Raw genomic sequence first — 26,243 nt, 5'->3', positions numbered from 1 at the left:
TTTATTTTATTTATTTTTTTATTTTTTTTATTATTATTTTTTTTTTTAGAAAGTTGCAGTTCAACCATTCCAGAATGGAGACAGTAGTTGGTAGGTTGAAAAAAATTAGATGGCTTAAATCAATGAAATACACATAAAAAAAGAACAGTAACATTAAAAAGTAAACACGGTCAAAAAAGTGATTTCATGTTTACTCTCCAAGCATTTGTGATGTTACTGAGCTTTTAAATCCATCATCTTTACATAAATTTCCCTGCAGGTTTCCTCTTTCTTTTATCAACAGACTTGTAAAACATTTTATCAACATCATTTACGCAGGGCAACATGAAATCAATAACGAAATAGTGATAATTAATCCTGCCTCTAGCTAAGCTGATTAATAGAGTCACGAGGATTCGATGTCAGATAACTCAGTGGAGCTAGAATAGCAAATGCGAAGAAGTCCGAAAATCTTTAAACATGAATACCGCAGTACAAAACCACTTTTTCTGACGCCATGTAGATTTATCTTATCATACTTAATATTGAAAACATCTGGCACTGCTGTTACGACACAGCACAGACCGTTAAGTTAATTTTTAACAATCAGGCCTTACTAAAACAAAATAAATCAACAGTTTACTCTGCATTACAGACTGACCCAAGATTCTCTCTGGTGGGTCTGTGGAGGCGTGCGTGAGAGCTCTACATCAACAGCACAAGACGCTGGCAGAATCACCACAGTCCAACAGTCACAGCAGTGCAGCTTTCGGAACACTGGGTGGCTCTGCGGGCCCCACAGCATGCAGGAGATTTATTAACGCTACAGACCAACCCCATCTCCCCCATAAATACAGCAACTGTGTTCCCACAGGCCACCATTTCTCTGAGTCAACCTGTCGTCCAGATCCACCTGATCTCAAGCGTCTGAATAAGGCACAAACAGCGTTCAGGGAGAGGATTTGATTCCACAACATGCTGTGAAAGTGGGAAATGCATGACAAGGCTATAAATCAACATCCTTCGGTGAAAACGCATGACTTTTTTACCTCTCGGATTCAGCCATGCAAACCACGGTTGCACAACTGCAAACATACTGCCATACGGCCCTCACGGATCGTAATTTTATAAACCGCAGAGGAAACGAAACAAACTTATTTCACATAATCTCGTGCCAACAAAATGTGAAAAAGAGGCCTTAAGTGTATCTAAATTTACTAACTACTCGTTCCCCCTATCGTGCATATTTTCCTTTATTTGGATGCTAAATTGCTTACACATGTAATGGGATATTTCGGTGCACACAACATACATAAAACCTCTTGTCCAATAAAATATATAGCCAGCATTTTAGATTTTGCCTACAGCTGCAAACTATGCATTGTGGTGTAGGAGAGAATCTGGCTGCTGACTGAACCTGAACATCTGCATACAGAAGATATTCATGCACACATCTTTCAATAGTTCAGAAAAAGTTTACTTACTGGTAGCAATTTATAGGCAGGTATGCATTTAATTTAAAATTGTGCACTTTCATATTTGAACAGTTGCATGTCAGCAAGAGGGCACATGTTTGACCTAAACGTAAATGCAAGCATATTTAAAACGCATTCCTGATGAAAATAAACATCCTAAGCTGGTTTGCTGGTCTGTTGGCTGGTTTTAGACAGGATTTAGGCACTATTCAGCTTTGGCTGGTTAAACATTTTTTCTTTTTTTCACTGTAAATATATACACTGCCATTCAAAAGTTTGGGATCAGTAAGATTTTTAATGTTTTTTAACGGAGTCTTTTATGCTCATCAAGGCTGCATTTATTTGACCAAAAATACAGAAAAAAACAGTAATATTGTGAAATATTATTGCAATTTCTAAAATTGTAATATACTTTCAAATATAATTTATTTCTTTGACGCAGCGCTGCATTTTCATCAGCCATTACTCCAGTCTTCAGTGTCACATGATCTTTCAGAAATAATTCTAATATACTGATTTATTATCAGTGTTGAAACTGTTGTTCTGCTTAATAATTTTGGAGCCTGTGAAACTTTTTTCTTTGATTTTTTGATTAATAAAAAGTTAAAAAGAACAGCATTTATTCAAAATAGAAATCTTTACTACCACTTTTTATCCATTTAACACATCCTTGCTGAATACAAATGTTCATTTCAAAGAAAAAACAAATACTGACCCCAAACTTTTGAATAGTAGTGTATATTATAACACAAAATTTCAATTTTGAATAAAAATTGTTCTTTTTAACTTTTTATTTAACAAAGAATCCTGAAAAAATTATCAAGAAATATTAAGCAGCTCAACTGTTCCCAACATTGATTATAAACCATCATATTAGAATGATTTCTGAAGGCTCGTGTGACACTGAAGACTGGAATAATGATGCTGGAAATTCAGCTTTGATCACAGGAATAAATTATATTTTAAAGTATATTAAAAAAGGAAACTGTTATTTTAAATTGCAATAATATTTCACAAAATTACATTGTTTTTCTGTATGTTTGATCAAATAAATTCAGCCATAATGGGCATAAGAATCTTCTTTAAAAATCTTACGGATCCCTAACTTTTGAACGGCACTGTATATATTCAAAACTCTTTAATGACCATCTAACTGTTTATTTCACACTTTCCATACTTGGCATTCTCTCTGTAGCAGTTTTACGAAACAAAGCTATGCAACTTCATTCCTTCACCAAAACAGAGTAAACAGGTTTATTTATTCATTCCTCTGTCAGCAGAAACAGAAAGTGCTGCGTGGGCAGTGAGTCAAGCAGATGTCCGCTTTGGTTTCTGCCTGACCCACATGTACTTGGTTTCCTCGAGTCTGACAAGGTTAAGAAGCTACCGGCAAATGCCACTGCCTCCACCTAAGAACAGCACAGCAGGTCATTAACATTTCTCTGGTAGGAGAATATTAGCTTCCTCTGACTGATCTGCCTTTGGGGGGTCAGCTCACCCATATCCCACTACCAGGTCCAAACTGTGAATTTCAAAGTCCCTTAGTGTACATCAATCAGCTCACAACCCTGGGAAGCAGCACAATTCAAGAAAAAAAAGTTAAGTCTTCGAGCTTTCTGTATATAGTTGTGTTTCTGTCAGGACTCCAACGTCTTTGTAGCTTGTATTTATCTAAATATGTCTTTGGAGTAAATCACAAAGCTGTCTAGCTTTTTGAAACCGGCTGAGCGCAGCCCTATTTTGGAAGACGCTTGGCTGGATTCAGAGAGGGTTCATTCCTCTGAAAACAATCAGTAGGCCTCTTCTGAAAGCCCTGAGCCAGAGCTCTATGGTTTCTGTGCTTGGGGCATGTTGAATTATTAGCCAGCTATTGTGGGTAGACAAACACTGCATCGCTTTACACAGCGATATAATGACAGAGTTACAGTATTATCCCTTATTACTTGATAATCACCATTTATACGGCAGCAGAGCAACAACTGCTTGTTTTTATTATAGCTTTTCGGGACCCAAATATTTCAAGGAGTAGTTCACCCAAAAATGAACATTCTGTCATTATTTACACACCCTCATGTCAGTCCCGGCCAGTCATTATAATGAAAGTGAATTAGGACTGGGACTGTCAAGCACTGTAAAAGTAGTTCATATGAATCATGCACTATATTCCCAGTCTTCTGAAGACATACAATGGTTATGTGAGAGGAACATACTGGAAATCCACCCTAGCTAGCTCTCTATGAGCATTCATGAGACTTCTTTAGAGAGGTAGTGATTTGTGAACATTTAATTGACATCTTTTCATCCTTTCCCATACAGCAAAAAATATATATTTTCAAATGTATTTTTAAATATATTTCAAAATATACAAAAAATGGTCAAAAAATGCTAAAATGTTTCAAAAAATATTTACGTACATATATGTTCTACTAATATATTTTTCGCCATTTTTTGTATATTTTTAAAAATGTATTTTAATGTATGCATATATTTTTAAAGCATTTCAAAACATATTTTGCCCTCCATATATTTCAGTCTAAGAAAATGCATTTGTTGTTAATAACAAGTTTAAACATAACACATTTTAATAAAGTTCAGCAAGGAGCATAATTTAAAATTATCCAAAAAATGCAATATTGCAATATATAGGCCATTTGTATTTAGCCTAAATTTTCTTGCCCCTGAAGTACATTTAGAAATATAATTTGGTTGAAACTATATAAATTATATAAGGTTGAAATTAATGTATTTTCTACTTCAAAAATATATTTAATTGAGCTTTAGCATTATATTATATATACATATATTTCAAATATATTTTTATTTTTGCCATATCGGTTTAGTCACTACGTTTAGATTAGTCAGAATTGTCAACAAATTAATTTTGGGTCTCAGCAATTAACAGCCCACTGGATTGAAAAATCTTTTAGTGGATATCCACTTAACTTTTGATTGTTTTTTCACACAAAGCTGACTTTAGCAAAGTTTGAACAAAGCGCAACTATTGTATGAACCACATTTATGGCATTTTTATGCTGTTTTGGGGACTTTTATGGTATGCAAGCTCTAGTCCACATTCTTTTTAAAAGCACGATCCGCATATTCTTCCAAATTTTTCCTTTTGTCATCAACAAAACAAAGAAAATCACACAGGTTTGGAACGATATTCCAAGGTGAAGGGTTAATAAGCCATTAACCAATCGCTTAACTGCGCCATAAGAAGTCATTACAAGACTTTAAAAGCACAGCACACTCGGTAAAAACAGCAATCATTTTGAAGCACGCTATGGAGAGCTCATTAAGGGAACCAATGAGCTAAATGGCTTCAGAGAGGCTGCAGACTTCTGGAGTCATGTTTGAGATCCAGGCTGGAGCTGAGAGATGGTTTGTGTTGGCAAGGCTGAGAGAGCCAGACCCCCCCCACCATCTGTCGAGCTGAACTCCACCGCTTCGGGCCAACAGGAGCGGGGCAGAGCATGAGGGGAGAAAACTCAATGTGTGGGAGAGCGATTTGTTTCTGTTAAACAAAAGAAAACAAACGTTTGGAAGGAAAATACACTTGTCATGGATAGAACGAGAGAAACAAAAGATGTCCTTTGTGATGGCAAACAAATACGTGCTCTCAGAGGAAAGAAAAATCCAGCCTTGGCACCCAAACTCGAGATTTGATCAATCTGTGTATTTATGAAAGGCCATCGCCGCTGTCCGGTGGTCATTTCATGCCAACCTACTGCCAGGATAATTGCACCCAGAAGATTAAAGAGAGAAAGTTTAAAATTGGCTGAGGGGAAGGGGACATAAGACAAGATGATGCATTCTGCTTTCCTATTCCTCTTAATGCACCAATCACATGCAACCTGAGCTCGGGTTAATGCAGGGAGTGGCTGGGTCTCATGGGTATCACTAATCGAAATATCCTACACTACCAGCGCAGGGGCCCGTCTCTGAACAGGAACTGGAGTTAATATAAGGTCTCATTTAGCTGCACCGTTAATAAATAGGAGCAGGCATGTTCAAGGCTGCTTTCCAATTCGTCATTCGCTTTTCATTATTCGGTTTCACCGGCTAGACGGAAAGATCCAGCCTTCTAAGAACAGGGCAAGGGTGGAAGAACTTCTAGAAGCCTGACCGATCCCATGGATAAAGTGTGTAAGTGTGCTCGCACTGAGTATGAGGTGCATTTCTGAGCCCACACAGTGAAATCTGTAACTCTTCTGACACGATCTGTGAAATCGTGCTCTTTACCTTTCCCTGACCCCTGTCAGTGTTTCCAGTCCTAACCCTTCCTGTGTGCGACATGCTCGACTTGCTTTCCCCAGCTGGCCGGGCTTGAGATTTTTAATGGGAAGGTTACGGGTGAGGCCGTTCATATCGCACTAACGTCAACCAGCGTAACGAACCCTGACAAGGAAAGGTTACAAACCCTGCCATAAACCGCTCCCGCCCTGGACAATCTTCATTAGGCGTACTCCGGTTTACATTTAGAAAATGTTAAAACGAGATGGAACAAATAAACTGTACTTTAAATTTGCTGTTGGAAAAGAGAAGAAGAGACGTTTATAGTAAACATTCGTACTTCTACCTCATCCTGCTCATTCTCTCTCTGTAATAGACAAATATCAAAATCTAGACAAGTATCAAATATATATTTATAATAGATAAATATCAAATACACTAAGTGCAAATAGCCCAACTTGTTGACAGAGGCTATTTACACTAGCTCCACCCACCAATGTCTGGTTGGCATAGCCAACATTACAAAAGACGTGTGTTGTACGAAAGGCTCAGTGGCATCGGCCGGCCGTAAAGTGCATGGTGGCATTTTTATCGGGTAGGTGTAGGGAGGGCTTTATTGTCCCAATATAAGGTGGCATCCATTTAGTAATTTTAAGAAATATGACAATTTACTCTCAATATGTTATTACCGCATGTTGTTTTATAATAATGTACTATAATATTAATACTATAATAATGAGAGCCAAATATCTGCCATTTTTTGCACTTAAGTATAAACAGCATCGACTATTTACACTTATTGCAAAGAAAATGCTGCTATTTTTACATAGTGTAAACAGCATCCTTGCTATTTGCACTTAGTATAAATAGCATCTATCGCTGCCTCTGCCTTCATGAAATTAGGGATGCACAATCACAATCTACTTTCTAATACATATTATAACAGCCAAATAGCGACCAGTTTTTTTAAATCGATTTTTCATGTGGTACATTATAATGTGATGCCTACATTCACTTGCAGCATTTATTAATTTGAGATTTTTAGCTTTTTTTTTTCATTTACTTAGACAAACTTATATTTTCATATTATCATTATGAAATTATATCCGAAAATTATTATCGGGTTATCGGTATCAGTTATCAGTATCGGTTATCCATATCGGCTTGAAATCGGGACTGTCATTTCCAATTCTAGTCTATATAATGGCATTAATATCAAGCTAGAAAAGCATGTTTTATGAGTTTCTGGCTGTAAAAAAAGATTTGCAGTCCTGACTTCTGTGACCAACCATGTGTCATACAGTATATTCGTGCAATGCAATAGTAGTAGCTTGTAAATGACGAGCTCATGTCTAGAAATCTTTCAAACCGAGGAAACTATTATATAAAAAGCTTCAAATGCCAGTCAATCTAATCTCTGTTGCTTCATGGAAACATTTCAGAAACACAAAGCTGCTCACAGAACTTAATGGTGGTCTAGAGTGACTCCTGTGTTACAATCAGCTTCAAATAAACACTTGTAAAGCTTAACTTGTAAACCTTTGCTCCGGCACAGACCAGACCTGATCGCGCTAGTTATATTGACGACTGTAAATTCATAAATGAAGTATCCCCCGACTGCTAAGCCAAAAAATGTCCCTGATTCAAAGCAGAGCAGGAAAATATTCAGAATATAAGAATGTAATTTATCCAAGGAAAATATTCCCTCCAGCGCACCTTCTCCTCTCCATCAAGAGCACGGGGAGAGGTCGTGTCACATTAAGCTTGGCCCGGATTCCCGGTCCGTCTAAGAGAATCACATCTGGATGGGCTGAAGGAATAACACCCAGAACATGCCTGCACTGACAGCGTCCTTTAAACAGCGTTTGGGAAAGTCAAATATTTAAGCAAGATCCTTTCCAGTACAATGATCAAAATTAAAACAGTGGGAAGTTTGACCGCAAGCTTTTCCAGGCACGGATATCAAAGGGAAGCGATGACTTACAGTCGGCCCAGCTTGGGTGTGGATTGGAACAGCAGCTCCGGCAGGACCTGCAGCCGGTTCCGGTTCAGGCGGCTGTGAGGAAGAGAGGACAGGGGAAGGGCAAGAGTTAGTGCGGTCAAAACATCTAGAGTCAGGAGGGAAGAAACGAAACGTAAGACACCGTGAGAATGGCCTTACGCAGAGCACAGATCAGTGGGTAGTTAGATTATCCGAGGCAGAAAGAGAGAGTGAAAACCAGGAAAACAAAGATGGAAAGGTTGCTTGACTTGCAGAGCGACACGCAGGCATCTGAATATCTAGATGGATGAGACAACAAGGCAAACACAAACGACACACAGACAGACCAATCCGTCTTTCTGATTAAAGCAACAAGCCGTTGTTATCAGGATCAGCAGCATCACTACTGGCCAATAGCTACATCCTGGGGTCAGGAGTCACAGCTGTGCTTGGGCTGAAGGGAAATAAATGTACTTCCTCTGAAGATGGCCTAGGTTATCTCCAGCAGTACTCTTTAAAGGCTATTATCACTCACATGAGCCTGGCCAGACTGACTGTGGGCTTTGGTAGGATGACCCTTATCACAGGAGTGTGGGTTTTGATGATAGGATGCAGGGTCACGGAGCAAACCAAAGGTATGTGGAGGAGGAACATCACTAGCGTTTTGTTTTGAGGACCTACAGCGTTTATAACTCAGTTCCTTGCTGTAGCCTTCAAGTAGACTCATTCTTGAAGAAAAAAGTTGGTTTTCTCTTGCTAAAGCCTCAACTCCATACTTGAGCCTGCTTGACAACATCTTGTAATATCAAAAATACTATATAGAAATCTTGCAACAGACCTTAGTCAGGGCAGTCCCTTATTTCATTTTTGCCAGGAATGACAAAGCTATGAGGGATTAAATTACAGTTAATTCAATTTATTGAACTGCTGTTTAACAACATACAGATGACTGATGAAACTTCCTTATAAAAACTCCTTTGGTAGAAAAACTCCATAAAACAGTAGTGAATTGTGAAAATTACATGATTTAATTAAAACTCACAGCCTCGTTTTCATTCGCGTTAAATTCAGTATGGCATCTAACCTGATTAAGGTCTATTGTGCTATGCAAATCTGTGCGTCAATGACTAGAATTATATCAGTTTATTAAAAAATACATTAAAACTGTTATTCACAAATACAATGACTTTAACATGCCTGTTCTATGATAAGCATGTCTTAATTTTCTACTGCTGAAAATGCACAGGAATAAAATATTTTTTATTAGAATGTTAAAATATATTAAAATAGAAAGTGGTTATTTTAAATGGTAATAATATTTAACAATATTAATGTTTTTAGAGTAATTAAATGTAATCCTTTCTTAAATTATATAAAATAGTTTTTACACCATAAATAAAAATCAAGATATAAATATTATAAGAAATAAAAAAAGTGCTTGCTTAAGAGCATAGTTCTAAAGCCTCAACATGTTTTAAAGTAGATTTTTAAACTTTTTTTTTTTTTCGGTAAACTTTAGTATAGGGACCAACTCTCACTATTAACTAGTTCAGGGCTGTCCAAATTCGGTCCTGGCTCTCACTATTAACTAGTTCAGGGCTGTCCAAACTCGGTCCTGGAGGGCCGGTGTCCTGCAGAGTTTAGCTCCAACCCTAATTAAACACACCTGAACCACCTAATCAAGCTCCTACTAGGCATAGAAACTTCCAGTCAGGTGTGTTGAGGCAAGTTGGAGCTAAACTCTGCAGGAAACCGGCCCTCCAGGACCGAGTTTGGACAGCCCTGAACTAGTTGCTTATTAGCATGCATATTACTAGTGTATTGGCTATTTATTAGTACTTATAAAGCACATTTTCTGCATGACCATACTCAACATCCCTAATCCTACCCAATACCTAAACTTAACAACTACATCACCAAGCAGTAATTAGGAGTTTATTGTGGCAAAAGTCGTAGTTAATAGTTAATCAATAGCGAGAATTGGACCTTAAAATAAAGTGTGACTGATTTTTCTTTATCGTAGACACTCTTATTTGTCATTGACCTCGGTTCAGATGCTTTGATGTCAGGGTTTGAGGGATCAAGGGGAGGAGTTACCTTAAATTTGACCCCTTTGATTGTTGAACCATGGTTTATAATCTATTTTTAAGCACTATGTTATTCACAATGTGTAGCATGAAAACATTTCTGTTCTTTCTGTTTCTGTATCATTAATTAGAGCACTTACTGTCATAATGTGGTCAAGCTATTTATGTGTCTGCTGGGTTACAACAACAACAAAAAGTCACACTCGGGTGTCAGATGGAGGGAATGCAAGTGGACGCACTCGCCGTCGAGAGCGGGTCTTTGAGTTAAACGCTGTGAAATTCCAAATACGAGTGACACAATGAGGAATGTAGATCTTAAGACCCAGATAAACCAGCCCCACAAAACCACCACAGAGACAGATTCCTCAGAGGCGGTAAACAGACTGATGGTTCTCTGCATGACGGCTGCTGATTTTGATGTACATTCGTCACTAACGTGTGGCGGCAGCTGCCAACGGATTCGGTTAAACACAGACAGAACCGTGCAAACATTTACAAGGAATGAAACGCACTGAGACATGCACACATAAACAAACTCAAGGATGCAAACCACAGTCCAGACATTCTTTGACCTTGTCCAACGGCAGTAATAGCTAGCATGTTTGGTCTGACCCAATGGTCAATTTCACTGGGAAGTGTTAAGATTCTCACCAGAAAAGAGCAAATGGCTGCGCTCCAGATGTCGGGGCAAACGAGCACGTAAACCCGCTGGACTTGAAATGAAAGTTATGGAGGTCACCTTCAAATTCTCAAAGTTCCTTTCGCTTTTGTGAAGATGTTTTAGATTAAAACTGACAAGGTCAATGTGGTGCACATAAACAGCAACAAATTATTTTTGTCCAAAACACACAGAGAAACATGCAATATGTATCAGGACAGCATGCGAGTTCAATCAGTCCTTCAATTTGATACTTACATTCTCTCAAGCTGTTTGAGATCCTGAAATGCTCCTCTTTCGATCACACTTATCTGATTGTTCTCCAGATGTCTGTGGGGGGAAAAAAGAACTTCATTATCCAATCAACTCTGGCGATTCAACTTCAACTGACATTGATTAGGTCTCTTGAATGATTGAAATGACAGTTGAAAGTGAACTAGAGGACCTCGTGACTTCGCTTTGTCACAACAGTGAATGATAAGCATGCAGGTTTTCCTCATGAAAACCAGAGCAGATTTCTCTCTGATTTTATGAAGTGTGTGGTTGCCTCAGCAGACCCTCGTTCGTGTCCAGCATGCTTGTGACGACGTACTGGAGTGTATTTTCAGAGCTCTCCTCTAGACGCTGTCATATTTCAGGGCCCTTAAAATTTTCCAGATGCATTACAAAGACAGCACATCTCCATGGCTATTTCTTGTTTATATTTGAGTCTCTTTGAATCAGGGCAAACGCGCAGTGACATGCATAGGACGCACACAGCCACAGCACCGGATAATACAAGCAATCCTCCAAAAAAAGAGACAATTCTGAAGAAAAGTGCCTGTAAAGTGGACTTCTGCTTTATGGGGTTATGAATGATGTTTTTAAAGCAAATGTTTAGACACACAACTGGTTTTACAGCCATAATCCATGTTTTGTCATATCATTCTGTCAGGAAGAGATGAGACACTTGGCTAAGCCAAAGGCTTTTTTACGAATGTCGCAGCTTTAAGGCACAATCCAGCATGGCAGGCCAAAAACACAAGCCATCCAACAGGGCAAGCCTAAATTGATTTGTTCGTAATAATTGCATTCTTCGCTGATAACTAACATATCATAGAGTCTGCATCTAACATAAATCTGAGCCTGAGTAACTATCTGGCTCATTCTTACAAATGGGGGATCAACCCCTCCGTGGTTTATGTATTCGCATTAAACGTAATCCCTTTCGATCCCGACCAGATGGGTTTTGGTGTGTGCTGAAGAATAATAACAGCTCTTTTTCTTCATTTTTCAGCATCTCTCCCTCTTTCTGTTCTTTGTCTTTCTTGTCTTTATAGAAATGTTTTGAAGTTTTGCATGGAAACATATGGGACACAGGCAAACACCTATGCTTTCACAGGGGCTGACAAGGTGAGCAGAAGACCTCTCAATTGATGAAAGGGTGAGGCAGCACACATGGCATTGCTGGAACAGTATTTGTTATACATTTATAACCAAGTGCTGGTTTATAGGAAGGTCCCATAAAAGGAAAGTTTTAAGTAAGGTCAATCTTTAATTTCAACATCTAATTATTGTTTATTAATTAGGAAACAAAAATATAATAACAATAATAATAATAACATTTAACAAAACTGCTCAGTGCCAATGAATGTTTAAAAAACATTTGTCAATCAAAAGTCACTTGGTGCAACCAAAATGCAGACACATGCTGGGGGGAAAACCCCTCATAATTGTGTGTCAAAGTCATTAAAAAACATTTAAAAATAATTTGACCAAGTTATGAAAAGGCAAGGTTAATTCAGGTTATGAAATGTCATGTGGTGCGACTCTCCAAAAACGTTTTAATATTTATGAATTAATAACTCTGTTTGATTGTCCTCTTTCGATCACACTTATCTGATTGTTCTCCAGATGTCTGTGGGGGGAAAAAAGAACTTCATTATCCAATCAACTCTGGCGATTCAACTTCAACTGACATTGATTAGGTCTCTTGAATGATTGAAATGACAGTTGAAAGTGAACTAGAGGACCTCGTGACTTCGCTTTGTCACAACAGTGAATGATAAGCATGCAGGTTTTCCTCATGAAAACCAGAGCAGATTTCTCTCTGATTTTATGAAGTGTGTGGTTGCCTCAGCAGACCCTCGTTCGTGTCCAGCATGCTTGTGACGACGTACTGGAGTGTATTTTCAGAGCTCTCCTCTAGACGCTGTCATATTTCAGGGCCCTTAAAATTTTCCAGATGCATTACAAAGACAGCACATCTCCATGGCTATTTCTTGTTTATATTTGAGTCTCTTTGAATCAGGGCAAACGCGCAGTGACATGCATAGGACGCACACAGCCACAGCACCGGATAATACAAGCAATCCTCCAAAAAAAGAGACAATTCTGAAGAAAAGTGCCTGTAAAGTGGACTTCTGCTTTATGGGGTTATGAATGATGTTTTTAAAGCAAATGTTTAGACACACAACTGGTTTTACAGCCATAATCCATGTTTTGTCATATCATTCTGTCAGGAAGAGATGAGACACTTGGCTAAGCCAAAGGCTTTTTTACGAATGTCGCAGCTTTAAGGCACAATCCAGCATGGCAGGCCAAAAACACAAGCCATCCAACAGGGCAAGCCTAAATTGATTTGTTCGTAATAATTGCATTCTTCGCTGATAACTAACATATCATAGAGTCTGCATCTAACATAAATCTGAGCCTGAGTAACTATCTGGCTCATTCTTACAAATGGGGTATCAACCCCTCCGTGGTTAAACATATGGGACACAGGCAAACACCTATGCTTTCACAGGGGCTGACAAGGTGAGCAGAAGACCTCTCAATTGATGAAAGGGTGAGGCAGCACACATGGCATTGCTGGAACAGTATTTGTTATACATTTATAACCAAGTGCTGGTTTATAGGAAGGTCCCATAAAAGGAAAGTTTTAAGTAAGGTCAATCTTTAATTTCAACATCTAATTATTGTTTATTAATTAGGAAACAAAAATATAATAACAATAATAATAATAACATTTAACAAAACTGCTCAGTGCCAATGAATGTTTAAAAAACATTTGTCAATCAAAAGTCACTTGGTGCAACCAAAATGCAGACACATGCTGGGGGGAAAACCCCTCATAATTGTGTGTCAAAGTCATTAAAAAACATTTAAAAATAATTTGACCAAGTTATGAAAAGGCAAGGTTAATTCAGGTTATGAAATGTCATGTGGTGCGACTCTCCAAAAACGTTTTAATATTTATGAATTAATAACTCTGTTTGATTGATTGATTGATTGATTGATTGATTGATTGATTGATTGCACTTCTCTGAGGTCTTTTGGGTGGGAAAGATCTTTGTTCCAAGACTATCCAAATCTTTTGTATTATTGTATACTTCTTACAAAAAATATTTTCACAAAATATAATAATGATATTAATATTAATAATAATAATAATAATACTGTTAATACTACTACTACTACTACTACTAATAATAATAATAATAATAGTTTGAAAAACATTTGTCATGCATTTCAAAGTCATGTGGTGCAACCAACATGCAGACTCATACAGAAAAAATAAAACATGAAGTGATTTCATAAAGAGAAAGCCTGCAGAGCCTCATAATTGTATCTTAAAGTCATTAAAAAAATTCCATAATGTCTGTTATGACAAGGCAAGGTAAGTTCAGGTTGTAAAATATTCTATGATGTGACTACCCAAAAACCTACATTTAAAAATAATACATTATTATTAAAAAAATAATAAAACACAGTGCAGCTTACACTTCTCACTTCTTTTAGCATGGGAAAATTCATGTCACAGTGAAGCTAATGCGTGGGACAGTGCATAGGTGTGATTGGACCTTCCAGAGAGATAAGAGGGTGCCAAGGCTGTTCACAGGGCCCAGGGAGAGGCTGCTTTTGGTGCATGCCATGACCGTTAATCATAAACCACCTTAAACTGCCTCGGTGCTGCCCGCCAGCCACTGCCTCGGCTTACGACTGCTCTCTTGGGCGTTTATTTTACTCCTCTTTTTTCACTTGTTTATTTTTATCTCCATTCCACTCTCTTTACGGTCTCTCGTTCAGGAAGAAAACAGCATGTAGAAATGCATGATTACAATCATTAAGCTGAAAGAACACTTTCTCCAGAGGAGATCACCGCTGCCCTGCACCTCTCCGAGCAACCGTCCTTTATTTATTTATTCTAAAGGTTCAAGTTTCTGGAATGGAATATATTGTTACATATTCTGCAAACTTAAGAACAAGTTTGAAGATTGACTGCATCTAAGGCAATGACTTCATGCGAGGTTCAGTCACAGGGTCTTGTTAAATGTGTTGGATTTACTCAGCTTAAATGTCAGTTTGTTTTATTATGACTTGTGCCGTAATCCTCCCGGCTTTCAGCCTCAAACCCTTTGATGGCTTTAACTGTAAAGACAACACGGAAGAGGAGGGGAACTTGGGAGTTAAAGGAAGAATTAACTGTAAGAGCGAGAGATACAGAGTGACATCTTACAGCACGCGCAGGTTCTTGAGGCCAGAGAAGTCCACTTTGGTGATCCGGGTGATGTTATTCCGGTCCAGATCCCTGGAAAGAAAAAATAGGGAGAGGGATTGAGAAAAAAGTTAAAAGCTTTTCATTTCACTTATGCTTTCAAACATGATTTTTCAAGTCTCAGCTCACAGCAGAGTCAGTAAACAGAAAACTTAAATACAGAGGCTCCCTGGCAGTGCCTCGACGGCCCCGACTCGCACCAGATGCCCACAGGGCAACGCTGTTCAAAGCTGGCGTCTGCCAGGGAGCATTAGTGCCATGCTGTGGAATACTGAGTCTGAGAGGCCGACCTTGCCTCGCATTCACTGTGCTGGAGGCGACTCCCATTCAGCATGCTGCTATTGAGCTGCCTCCACTCTAAACGTTCCCATATACACGCTCTCGTGCACGGCTCGGGGTCACGTCAGCGTACACCTACCCTTTTCTGTTCTGCATGTACAATAACTCTATACAATGCAATTCTTTTCTTAATATGTTTAACTGGGTCAAAGTCCCTTTCAAGGAAAGTCTGTTTACTCAACAGCCACGATTTGCAACGCCTCCGGGCAGTTATTTCGGGCATGCAACACTGAGTCCGATCTACCTGAAATCTTAAAAAACTGCTGGCTGTACTCACAGTTAAATACCATATTTCAAACCAGGAACAAAATTTGATGTGAATTGTGCCAGAAATGTTGCTTCCTATGCTTAAATAGTGTTAAAAAAGCTTATATTTCAGGCTGGTCTGGCCAATGCGCATGTGCAGTCCTAAGAACATAACTAACTGCTTCAACTGTTGACTGTAAAAAAAGATTTACGATGCATCTCCACTTCCCTCCACTATAGAAACATGAAGCCAAAACATCCCAGTATGGCCACTATCATCTCGTGCCAGTAACGTTTGGAGCCCGAAACTGCACGGTAGTGATTTGTTTGGAACCCGAGTCGGCGCAGTAGTGATTCATTTAGAGCCCGAGACAACACAATAGTGATTCATTTGGACGAGTCAGCGCAGTAGTGATTCATTTAGAGCCTGAGTCAGTTCAGTAATGATTCATTTAGAGCCCAAGTTGGCACAGTAGTGATTCACTTGGAGCCAGAATCTGCACAGTAGTGATTACTTTGGACGAGTTGGCGCAGTAGTGATTCATTTGGAGCACAAGTCTGCACAGTAGTGATTCATTTGGAGCCTGAGTCGGCACAGTAGTGATTCATTTGGAGCCTGACTCAGTGCAGTAGTGATTCATTTGGAGCAAGAGTCTGAGCAGTAGTGATTCATTTGGAGCCCATGTTGGAACAGTAGTGCTTCATTTGGAGCCTGAGTCGGCACAGTAGTGATTCATTTGGAGCCTGACTCAGTGCAGTAGTGATTCATTTGGAGCCCGGGTCGGCACAGTAGTGATTTATTTGGAGCCAGAGTCTGAGCAGTAGTGATTCATTTGCAGCCCGTGTTGGAACAGTAGTGATTCAGTTAGAGCCCGGGTCGGCACGGTAGTGATTCATTTGGATGAGTCGGCGCAGTAGTGATTCATTTGGAGCCCGAGTCTGTGCAGTAGTGATTCATTTGGTCTGACCAGTAGTGGAAAAATGTATTTAAAATGTAAAATTAGATTTTTTTTTTGTTTGGCTTACGTTCCATTCGTTTACATGAAGAGGGCGGGATTTATGACCTACAGTATATTGCAGCCAGCCACCAGATGGCAATCAAACTTTTTTGGCTTCACTTTTCAGGACGTGTACGACACACTTGGTTTCTACACTGTAAAAAAAATGTTTAATTACACTCCAAAGAGAAAGGAAAAATTGAAATCGCATCATATGACCCCTTTAAAATACGTAATAATGTGTTGTTTCATGCTTAACTTAAAATTATACGTTTAGTTAACTTTAATTTAGTTAAGATTTAAGTTATCTCAACACATTATAAGTTGCTATAACTAACTGCAGCAACATTTTTCACATTGCAACTGGAGTTAAAGTGACACCATTGGCTCTTTTATTTAGAAGGCGGGACTATTCTGCCATAGTGCGTGTTGCACTTTCTCCCATTCATAGTAAAACGAGGGCATGAGTCTTGGTATTTCTAAAGTCTTTGTCCGGATATGTTTTTTTTCTTTTCCATACAAAAACAAGACAGCTAAAGCCTCAAAAAATGTCTGAGGAATGATATTTTGCACTGTATGTAAGCAAAGCGAATGAGAAGATGGGAATAAACTGCTAGAGAGAGAGACAGACTGCATGGAAACATTTGTGTTTGGAAAACGTCTCCTCTTGCATCTGAATGAATTATATATTACCAAACGAAGTATTTTTCCACTCTAGTCAATACTTTATCCTTTTCCCAGACTGTTTTATCAGTTGTTTCAAGCGTGTCTCAAATTGTATATACATTCACCGAAATAAGTATACATGCCTATGGACTTCCTCTGTGGGCGCTGTTTACTGGATCTCCGCCACACTGAAAAGATTAACGTTGAGAAATATACAGTGACATATAATGACACACGCATACACTTACACACTAACATCGGGCCGTCTCAGTGTGTTTCTCATAATATACATAAACATTTATAAATCTGATTTAAAGGCATATTGGATTTCAAAAGATTTCCCCTGAACCACAAAGCGCACATCAAGCAAACTAATATGAGCCATATAGGAAATATATTACAGGGGACAGGCCATTTACAGACCCTGGATTCCATAACATGACCTTCTCCCAGACGTCGGCTGTGTTTCAAAACCTAGGCAGCATTTTTGGGTGTAGAAAGATGGTGATGTCTATATAGGTAGCACACTTGGTTTTGCGCTGCAGCTATTACCTGCTGTGAAAACCAACCATGACAGTATCTTTCACACCCACCTTTGGGCATACAAATAAAGAAAAATGTGAATTACCTGAATCGACAAAAATGTTAAACAAAAATATTCCCAAAAATGTTGTCCCAACTGGCCTAGTGTTGTCTGAACAACTGCTGATGAAGCATGTTAAGAGTTTAAGAGCTCCCACCATGCACTGCAGCATGAATAAATTAAGAGATTACTGGTATTATTGCTTTACTTTTTGCTGACTTTATTTACGGTGTTGTTTTTGTTATTGTTTTTATCGTCACTTATTGGTTGTGTGGTAATGTACAGAGCTTATTTCACTTAAAAGGGTTTGTTGATTGTCATCTTTATTGAGGTACACTATTGAGCCAAAGTTCAGTATTTTTTTTCAGCAAGGATGCATTAAATATAATATATAATAATATATAATATTTCAAATAAAAGCTGTTTGTCAGAAATTTTTATTCATAAAATCCTGAAAAGGATGTATGGTTTCCACAAAAATATTAAGTAGAACAACTGTTTTCAACTGTTCTCAGTACAATAAAAAAAATTTAAAAAGTTTCTCAAGCAGCAAATCAGCATATTAGAATGATTTCTGAAGGATCACGTGACACTGAAGACTGGAGTAATGATGCAGAAAATTCAGCTTTGCATCACAGGAATAATTAGTCACAGTTATTAGTCATCACAGTTATTTTATATTGTAAAAATATTTCATAATATTATAGTTTTTTACTGTATTTTTTAATCATATGCAGCTTTGGTGAGCATAAGAGACTATGGCAGTGTGTTTTAAGAGTTGAGATCTAATTGCATATACAAGCTATTGTATAAAACGACTGCAGCTTTTATTTACAAATAGTTAGTACTGAGTTAGGACTGATTGGCTCTGATGAGGTCTCACTGGTTTAGTTAAAGCAGTCAACAGCCTTTATGAAGCTTCAAAGTTTCAGTTCCCATTACTTGTAATTGCATTAAAAAATAACCAGTACAAAGTTTCTCCTGCATTGAACTCAGAAATCTTAATGCATCATGTTCCCTTGATCTTTTAACTTCTCCACAGTTCTATACATACACACAGCGTTCCCACAAATTCTCACTCTCCCAGTCTCTCCAAGTCACTCTCTTTCCGTTTTCACATGCCCTAATCTCCCAGTAGTTCCCTCTTCTGTTTTCTCGTCTCGTATCCTCTCACCTGCTTGCAATGTAATCCCACTAATAACACCGCACATTTCCTCCCCTCTCTCTCTATCCTTCACTTCAATCCTCACCGTGTCAGTTTTTTACAGTACGTGTTAACAACCCAGGGAGCTAACTAAGTCCTGCTTCCTCTAGAAACTCAATCAAACCTCCGGTCACACTGACAAGGTGGAGTTCACAGATATGGCAGCCCCCTACTGGCTATTGTTTGTTTTAATTTGTTGAGGGGATAAGGTGCCCATTCAAACGGCAGGTGTTCCACACTAACAATGCACCCCCTCTGGGGTCCACCCCACCCACGCATGCCGTTAGACCACACAGCCCGACTCATCCAGGTCATAAGCCGGCAGAACACTCTGGTAAAATGTGCTTCTCGGGACGGCACCGGACGAAGAGAAGAATCTTTGCGATTTTGGCTGGAGGATATTTTGACTGGGTCGTGCCGCAATTGCAACACCTCGAGGAAAATGTGCATGAAAACAAAAGAGCAGCTTTTTCTGTTCCCATACGATACCCTGCCTCTCGATGCGTTTCCTGTCGTAATCTTCTGTTATTTTCCTCAAAGCCACACTAGTCTAGTCCTCAGAAGCTAATAGGTATGCTCCATTTCCTCTTGAAAGCTTCTCATCGCTGTTTGGAATCTTAAATTAGTTCTTCCTTGGGTTTGGACGCCTTAGAAGGCTGTTTTTTATTACATATGTTCAACAATACAAACACATTAATATTCTCCTCATAACATGCACAGGTTATTATCAGAAAAGATAGATACATCAATAAGAACTAATTTTGCTCTCATGTCTACTGATTAATTACAACGAAGCGCCTTTGAGATAAGCACAGATACATGAGATTATGCTTGTCCTGTGCATTTAAATGAACAAGTTCAGTCATAACTGTCAATGTAATTTCTGCCACCTATTATCTATTCATTAAATGCCTGCATTAATTATAATTTCTCCTTCGCTGAGGTAATTCAACACGGCATCCGTATGCCACTGAAAATGATAAGGCAGATGCTAAACGCAAGACACAGACAGGGATATTTTAAAGGGGTCATATTAGCGCTGCACGATTATGACAAAAATCATAATTGTCGATTATTCCCTTGAAATTGTAATTGCGATTGCCAATCACAACGCACTGGATAGCTGGCCAATCAGAGCACACCTCGCTTTTCAGACCAATGAGCTTTGTAAAAATCGACACGTTTCAGAAAGGCGGGGCATAGAGGAGAAACAGTAATGTACAGTATGTGGAAAATAATGTGTTTTTTAACCTTAAACCGCATAAACACGTTTCATTACACCAAATACACGAAATAATGTTCTTTTTAACAACATCATATGACCCATTTAATAACTTTAATGCGAATAGGGTGCAATTATTTTGTGCATTACAAACGAATAGATGCCTCATTGCGTCCTCCTCACTCTCCTATAACAGAGCTCTTTCCTTTTCCCAGTTTTCTGAAAGTTCGCCGCCGGAACGCTTGTTCATTTGCACTTGTGCGAGATCAAATAGGGGGGTTTATTACCGCTCTTTCATCTCCCATGAGCCATGCAGCCAGCAGCCATGTGGCTACCATACATCTCTGGACACAAGCAGTCCTGTCCCAGAATTCCTGAGGTGTACCTCCCAACATATTACCACCACCTCAAAAGCTCTTAACAATCCCATATTCCTTGAAATCTTCACAGGGTTCCATACACAACTTTGTTTTACTGCTCTGTTATTAGCCAAAACCACAAAAATGCAATCTTCTATTTTTGATTACCTGGCATGGCTGGTGATGATTGTTTATTGTCTTTGGTAAAAGCCATTTGTGATAAAAACATAAAATCATCTGATTTTACTGTTAGAAAAGATTGGATTGGAGTTTGCATAGGGATAAAGGCCAACTCATCACCGGAGTTTCACGATGAAGGCAGTGAAAATGAAGCAGCCAGTGCGTCTTTAAGTTCCTCTTCATTGTTTATGAGCAATGTTGGCAGTTTCCATCTCAGGGAGAGTTTCATTTAGTAAATATTTTCATTACCGCCATGCCTGAATGTGAAGGACGTTCACTTCACACTAAGCAGAGCAGACAAAAATTAATTATTTCAAATTTCTTTTTTTTTTTGAGCGTTTACCCCCTGGATGGTTTATTTTCAAACCCTGACAGCTAATAGAGCAGACGGCCTGGTGTTGCACAGTATATGACTTCTTAAATTACTAGAGCAACGCTTGGCTGAGAGGTGACAAGGGCATCTTCAACACGTCTGTGTGAAAGTCAATATGACAGCCAGGCTACAAAAGGCTCATTAATAACACAAGTCTCATCTTGGACTCCGGGGGTAACTAAAGATACCCTCCCACCAACTTTCTGCAGACGTCATTAACGGGAAAAATGGTCACCATATTGAACAACAGCCTCTGTACCAGGCCACCATGGGTTTATTTATTTGGATTTGTGGCGCTCTGTTTCCACTAAGTTTCCTGTATAAATTTCTCCCAAAAAATGTTTTTTTCTTGTATCGTAACTGATGTTAGGCAGGGGAGCGTTTACTTTGAAGTCATTACTTCCTAGGCTAAACTTTTAGTGAAGCTACTATTTGAAAAGTTAGTTAGCTACACTATGTAGCAAACAACTCTGAATATGTAAGAAGACACTATCTTTTTTAAATATTTCAGATAATGTGACTTGAAGCATTAAATCGCAGTTAAATGTACATTTAACCTAAATACAAGCAGTGAACTAGAAAAATCATAAATTATATACATGGGTATACAATAGACGTCAGCATTTACCAAAATCTTGTGTAGGGACTCAAATGAATCAGTGAATAATTTTTAAACACTTACATGAACCATCTAAACAAAATTATTCACTAAATGAATCAAACATCACAAAAAAGAACAGTTAGAAGAGAGCACATTTTCTCATGGCTGCAAAATACAATGTGACAAATACACAGATGTACTGTATTGTTTTGTCACACTACATCACTATGTGACGTCTGAAAAAATTAACTACTTCTACCCCCCAACACTTCATTAGAGTCCTCTTTCTTTCTGCCTACCGAAAGCCTAGCAAAACCCTCATCAAATCATTCAGAAACTCTGGTTTGATTCTTTTGTTTACTGGTTGCTAGCTGCAACCGAGTGTTTGAGTCCGTGATCCTTACATCACAGTAACAAAATCATAAAACCACACACGGTTCTATTCATATTTGTTAACTTAGGATAAACACTGTCACTTGTAGCTACACTCAGCCACAACTAACAAGATGTACTGATGAGAATAACGAAGCCCTTGATGTGTTGCTCTGGTGACAAAGCGCGCAAAACAAGAGCCCTCGTAAACCTGAAACAGCCCGGAGGCATGCGCATTATCGAATCCAGCCTTCCATTAAAGTATGACACAAGCTTGGTAGATTCACAGACTTCTGGGTCCCTGACATTCGGAGTGACCTCTTCGAGACTTTTGTGACAAGAGGTCTGCTGGCTCGCAGACTCACCAAAGACAGCGCTAAGCTTTGATGTACTGCCTGAAATGAGACACATTCAATATTTTCCGTGCACGAAAACTTTTTCTTTTTTTTTTTACTAAAGTTGGGTTGCAAATCTTTCCCCGAAGTCTTTGCCCACAAGCAGTGCCAGCAGCTATCTGGCAGACTGCAGTGTGTGAACGCGCACCGAGCGAGAGACTTCACATATGCTCCTCATATGCCCACTGAGGTCAGCAGGGCACCGGAGACCACAAACCCACCTCCTGATTCGCTCCAATACCAACACAACAAACACACACACTATCCCGCTGACTGACTCTTTGCGATAATAAAAAACTGACATGAGGCATAAGCAAACGCTGACAAACGGATATGCAATCGAGGGCGGAGCTTCCAGTTGGGAAAGCAGGAGTTGGCGGTTTCACACCGAAACTTCATTAAGACACCCAGAGTGTGATGAGAGGAAGGGAATGCTGCCATTCTCTCTCCTGATCCGGCAGACCAAACACGCTACACCAGCCACAAAGTGCCACATTGTTCCTAAAGTGTTAACTGCGAGAGGGCCTAAGACTCCAGCGGAGAGAATTTTCTATTAAATGCTACAAAGTGTGTGCGTAACTGGTGCAAATTAGAGCGAGGGAGATGAAAGAGCATGTGTGAGTGACTGAAAGGGGATATTACAGTTGCGACAGGAGCTACTAATGAGCGCAAAATCATATGAGCTGTCAAAGAAAGAAAAGCCTTTCGAATAAATGCACATTTATTAGAGGGAAATGTGCCTGAACTCTGGAATTGTGGGTAACTAGGCCTTGCTTAGGGCAGAGGTGCAGTCATTAACAGTTAAATCAACACTCCAGGGTGCTCTGGGAAAGCTGGTGGCGTGTTAATCGTACCCAGGAGACGTGGAGACGGGTGCTTCTGGACTTGGTCTTGAAAACTGCTACTTTGCAGATGCCGAAGCTTGGTGCAAAACATTGGATGAATTGCTTGGTTTTCAATGAATAAAACTGGTTATGAGAATATGCAAAGTCATTAACAAAAACAAAGACTTGCATCTGTCTCTAGTTTAAGCAAGACTCAACCTGACATGGTATATTTTAAAACAAATCCAATATACCGAGGGTCATGACCGTAATTTATTTTTCTCTCCACATGAAAAATTCCACTGAAAAGCCCTTTAGGGGTTAAAGGTTGGAAGGTTCAACCAGACCTCTGGCCACTGAACAGACTGGAAGTCTTTCCTATCAGATCCCCCCAAAAATATTATATTATACCAGATGGTTGTGATACTTAATGAACTGGCATGGCTTATCACGACAGAAGTGCCGCAGGTGGAAACAAGGAAATTAAGGATATTTTCACAGTGAAATTCACCAGTGGTTAGAAGTAATCTAAACACATAAGAGAGTCAGTCTTCAGCTGCAGTGCGCCCCTCAACGGGCTTGTGGTTCCCCAACGAATACAGTCAAGGTACATACACACACTCACACCATATGTCCATTAATCATGTTAATGTTTGTGTAAACTCATTATACTGGATGAAAGAATCCGCTGCAACGCTGTTCAGCATTCAGATGTGGACACAATATCTCAAGCCTCATTTAGAACATTCTGGATAGAATCAATGAAATGTGATTTTAAGTCCAAACTTTTCAAACTCTCAATACAAAACTGCACTGAAACTCATCGTGCATTAGACAGTTTATAACAGGCTACATAGAATTGATGTAAGTTTAAACGAAAAACTTAAAACTTGCAGCACTTAAAATTGATTTGTATCCTCAACAGAAAAACATGACACTGAGTATATCCCATACTGATATTAAAATAAATATTTTGTTAAAAACTGAGCCTATGCTTTAAATCTATATTTCACTTTAAGAAGAAAACTGACCTGCTTTAACAACTGCAAAAACACTGTTTAACGAGGAAACCTGACCAACTGAGCAAAGGTAACATAATGCAATTTTATCCTATCAACTTAACACATCTTATTAAGAAAATTATAGTAATGTTTTACAATAGTGTCTATATTACACAAAATACTATTACTGTATTAAAGCCCATTTAATCCCAGTGGTAACATTTGTGACCTGCATTCACTTAATGATCTGTTGAGTTACTGATGTGAAGTGAGTTGTGCAACTATAAATGGGGTTCAGACTGTCTTGATTTCATGTGAACATTTTTTACATAGCTAGTGTAAAACGCTACAAGACCAACGCTGATTTATTCCAGTTTGAGAGAGATCTGAGAGATGATGTCTTTTAAAGAGTTTATTATTGATGCATTATTAAATCTGCTCTCTCTCAAATGTTCACAATACATGTAATCATATCATTGACCAGTGGGGAACCCAGAGCACAACTGTGATGGATTAATTCCTATTATAAAATTGTAGATTTTAAAGCATAATTGCAAGTAAAATAAAAGCACTGCTTCTTGAATTACCATTCTATTTTCAGCACAGTTGCTTGTTCGTTGAGTAGATAAATACATATTTTAACCTTTATCTTTGCATCTGCGCTTTTTTACTTATTTTTTTCTATGTATTTTTTATACCTTTTAGTAAAAGGCATGCAGATATGGTATCCAAAATGGGTTTATTTAGCTTCAAAACATTTTTTTTTTTAATTACCAGCCTACTTCAGTGTTTAATACCATTCAATACGTGTAACATGGACATGGACACTACTTTATGTTACAAGCCAACAACAGCTGTAAAAAGAAGATGAAGAAAAAAACTTTAATTGCATCTCCCGCTCACAATACATCAAATCGCGACGGTGCCACTGTCTGTGAACAGAGGTACGCACCGCTGTCATTACATTATTGGTATTCAAGTAACGCGATAATAGGCGTACTTACAGTCTCTCGGCATTCCTCGGGATTCCCCTGGGCACCGTCCTGAAGCCTAGACCCTGACAATCCACATGAGAGCCCGAACAACTGCACTTATGCGGGCATCCATTCACAGCACAGCACAGCAGCCCGCACAGCACAGCCACTGTCCCCCAATACTTCACCCACCGCATCATAAATCCTCTGAGGCTGAGAGCAGCCCAATAACAAAAGAAAAAAAAAATATGCAAAAACAACAAAATAAACTAATGCGTAGGCTATTTGAAAAACAAATATATATCCGCGTCTTGTCCACAGCCAATTAAATCCCGCGCGCAAAAAAATACAGGTAGGACAAGGGGTGAAAAAAAAACTTAAAGATGAGCTACAATACCAGCATAAAATAGTTCCAACTTAGAAAACTTCTCGAAATGCATCAGAAAAAGCTTTGCTCATTCAAACGCGAGGCTTCATCTGTCTCTCCACACCACTGAAACATACAGATGCGCATCAACAGTTAGAAATGCACATCGCTAACTAGGAAAAAAGCCCTTAAAAAGTCCGCAAAATCATTCAAAATGTCCAAAACGATTCCTGCTCATTCTTCACCAATTGCGATTTTTGGGTCCAGCATGCAAATCCTCATTGATAGTGTTTGAGAAACTTCAGCGGAGCTCGTACCTATTGGATTTCCAGCCCCCAAACTCTGCGCTCCACACTCCTACTGGCTAATCTGCGTGATGTCACTCTGGGATATTTGGGGTCTCGACTCGAGAAGTTGTTGGGACAGCTTCAAATAACTCGAACACGAAGTTATGAATTAGAAAGCGCCATGCGAAAAGAAAAGACACTTGTGTCATCTACATTTTTTTTTTTTAAGTCACAAAGATAAAAATCGCAATAAAACAAGACTGATATGATTTTATGTTTCAACAAGGTTATCCATATTCACC

At 38.8% G+C, this 26,243-nt stretch overlaps 1 protein-coding gene across 1 annotated transcript in view; it reads right to left on the bottom strand.

Annotated features, from left to right (window-relative positions):
• LOC107664723 (slit homolog 3 protein-like) overlaps positions 1-25,854 on the bottom strand; it is a 200,675-nt gene extending 174,821 nt beyond the window's left edge. Inside the window, exons 1-4 of the mRNA XM_016455371.1 lie at positions 25,318-25,854; positions 14,912-14,983; positions 10,672-10,743; positions 7,672-7,743 (exon numbers count right to left, since the gene is read on the bottom strand). Of these exons, the coding sequence (XP_016310857.1) occupies positions 7,672-7,743; positions 10,672-10,743; positions 14,912-14,983; positions 25,318-25,487 (386 nt within the window). The 5' untranslated portion in view covers positions 25,488-25,854. The remainder of the gene's footprint in view (positions 1-7,671; positions 7,744-10,671; positions 10,744-14,911; positions 14,984-25,317) is intronic.
• Between the last annotated feature and the right edge of the window lie 389 nt (positions 25,855-26,243).

This window comes from Sinocyclocheilus anshuiensis, unplaced genomic scaffold, assembly GCF_001515605.1.
Source record: "Sinocyclocheilus anshuiensis isolate Anshui unplaced genomic scaffold, SAMN03320099.WGS_v1.1 scaffold235, whole genome shotgun sequence".
Lineage (NCBI taxonomy): Eukaryota > Metazoa > Chordata > Actinopteri > Cypriniformes > Cyprinidae > Sinocyclocheilus > Sinocyclocheilus anshuiensis.
This window is presented reverse-complemented; position numbering and strand designations above follow the sequence as displayed.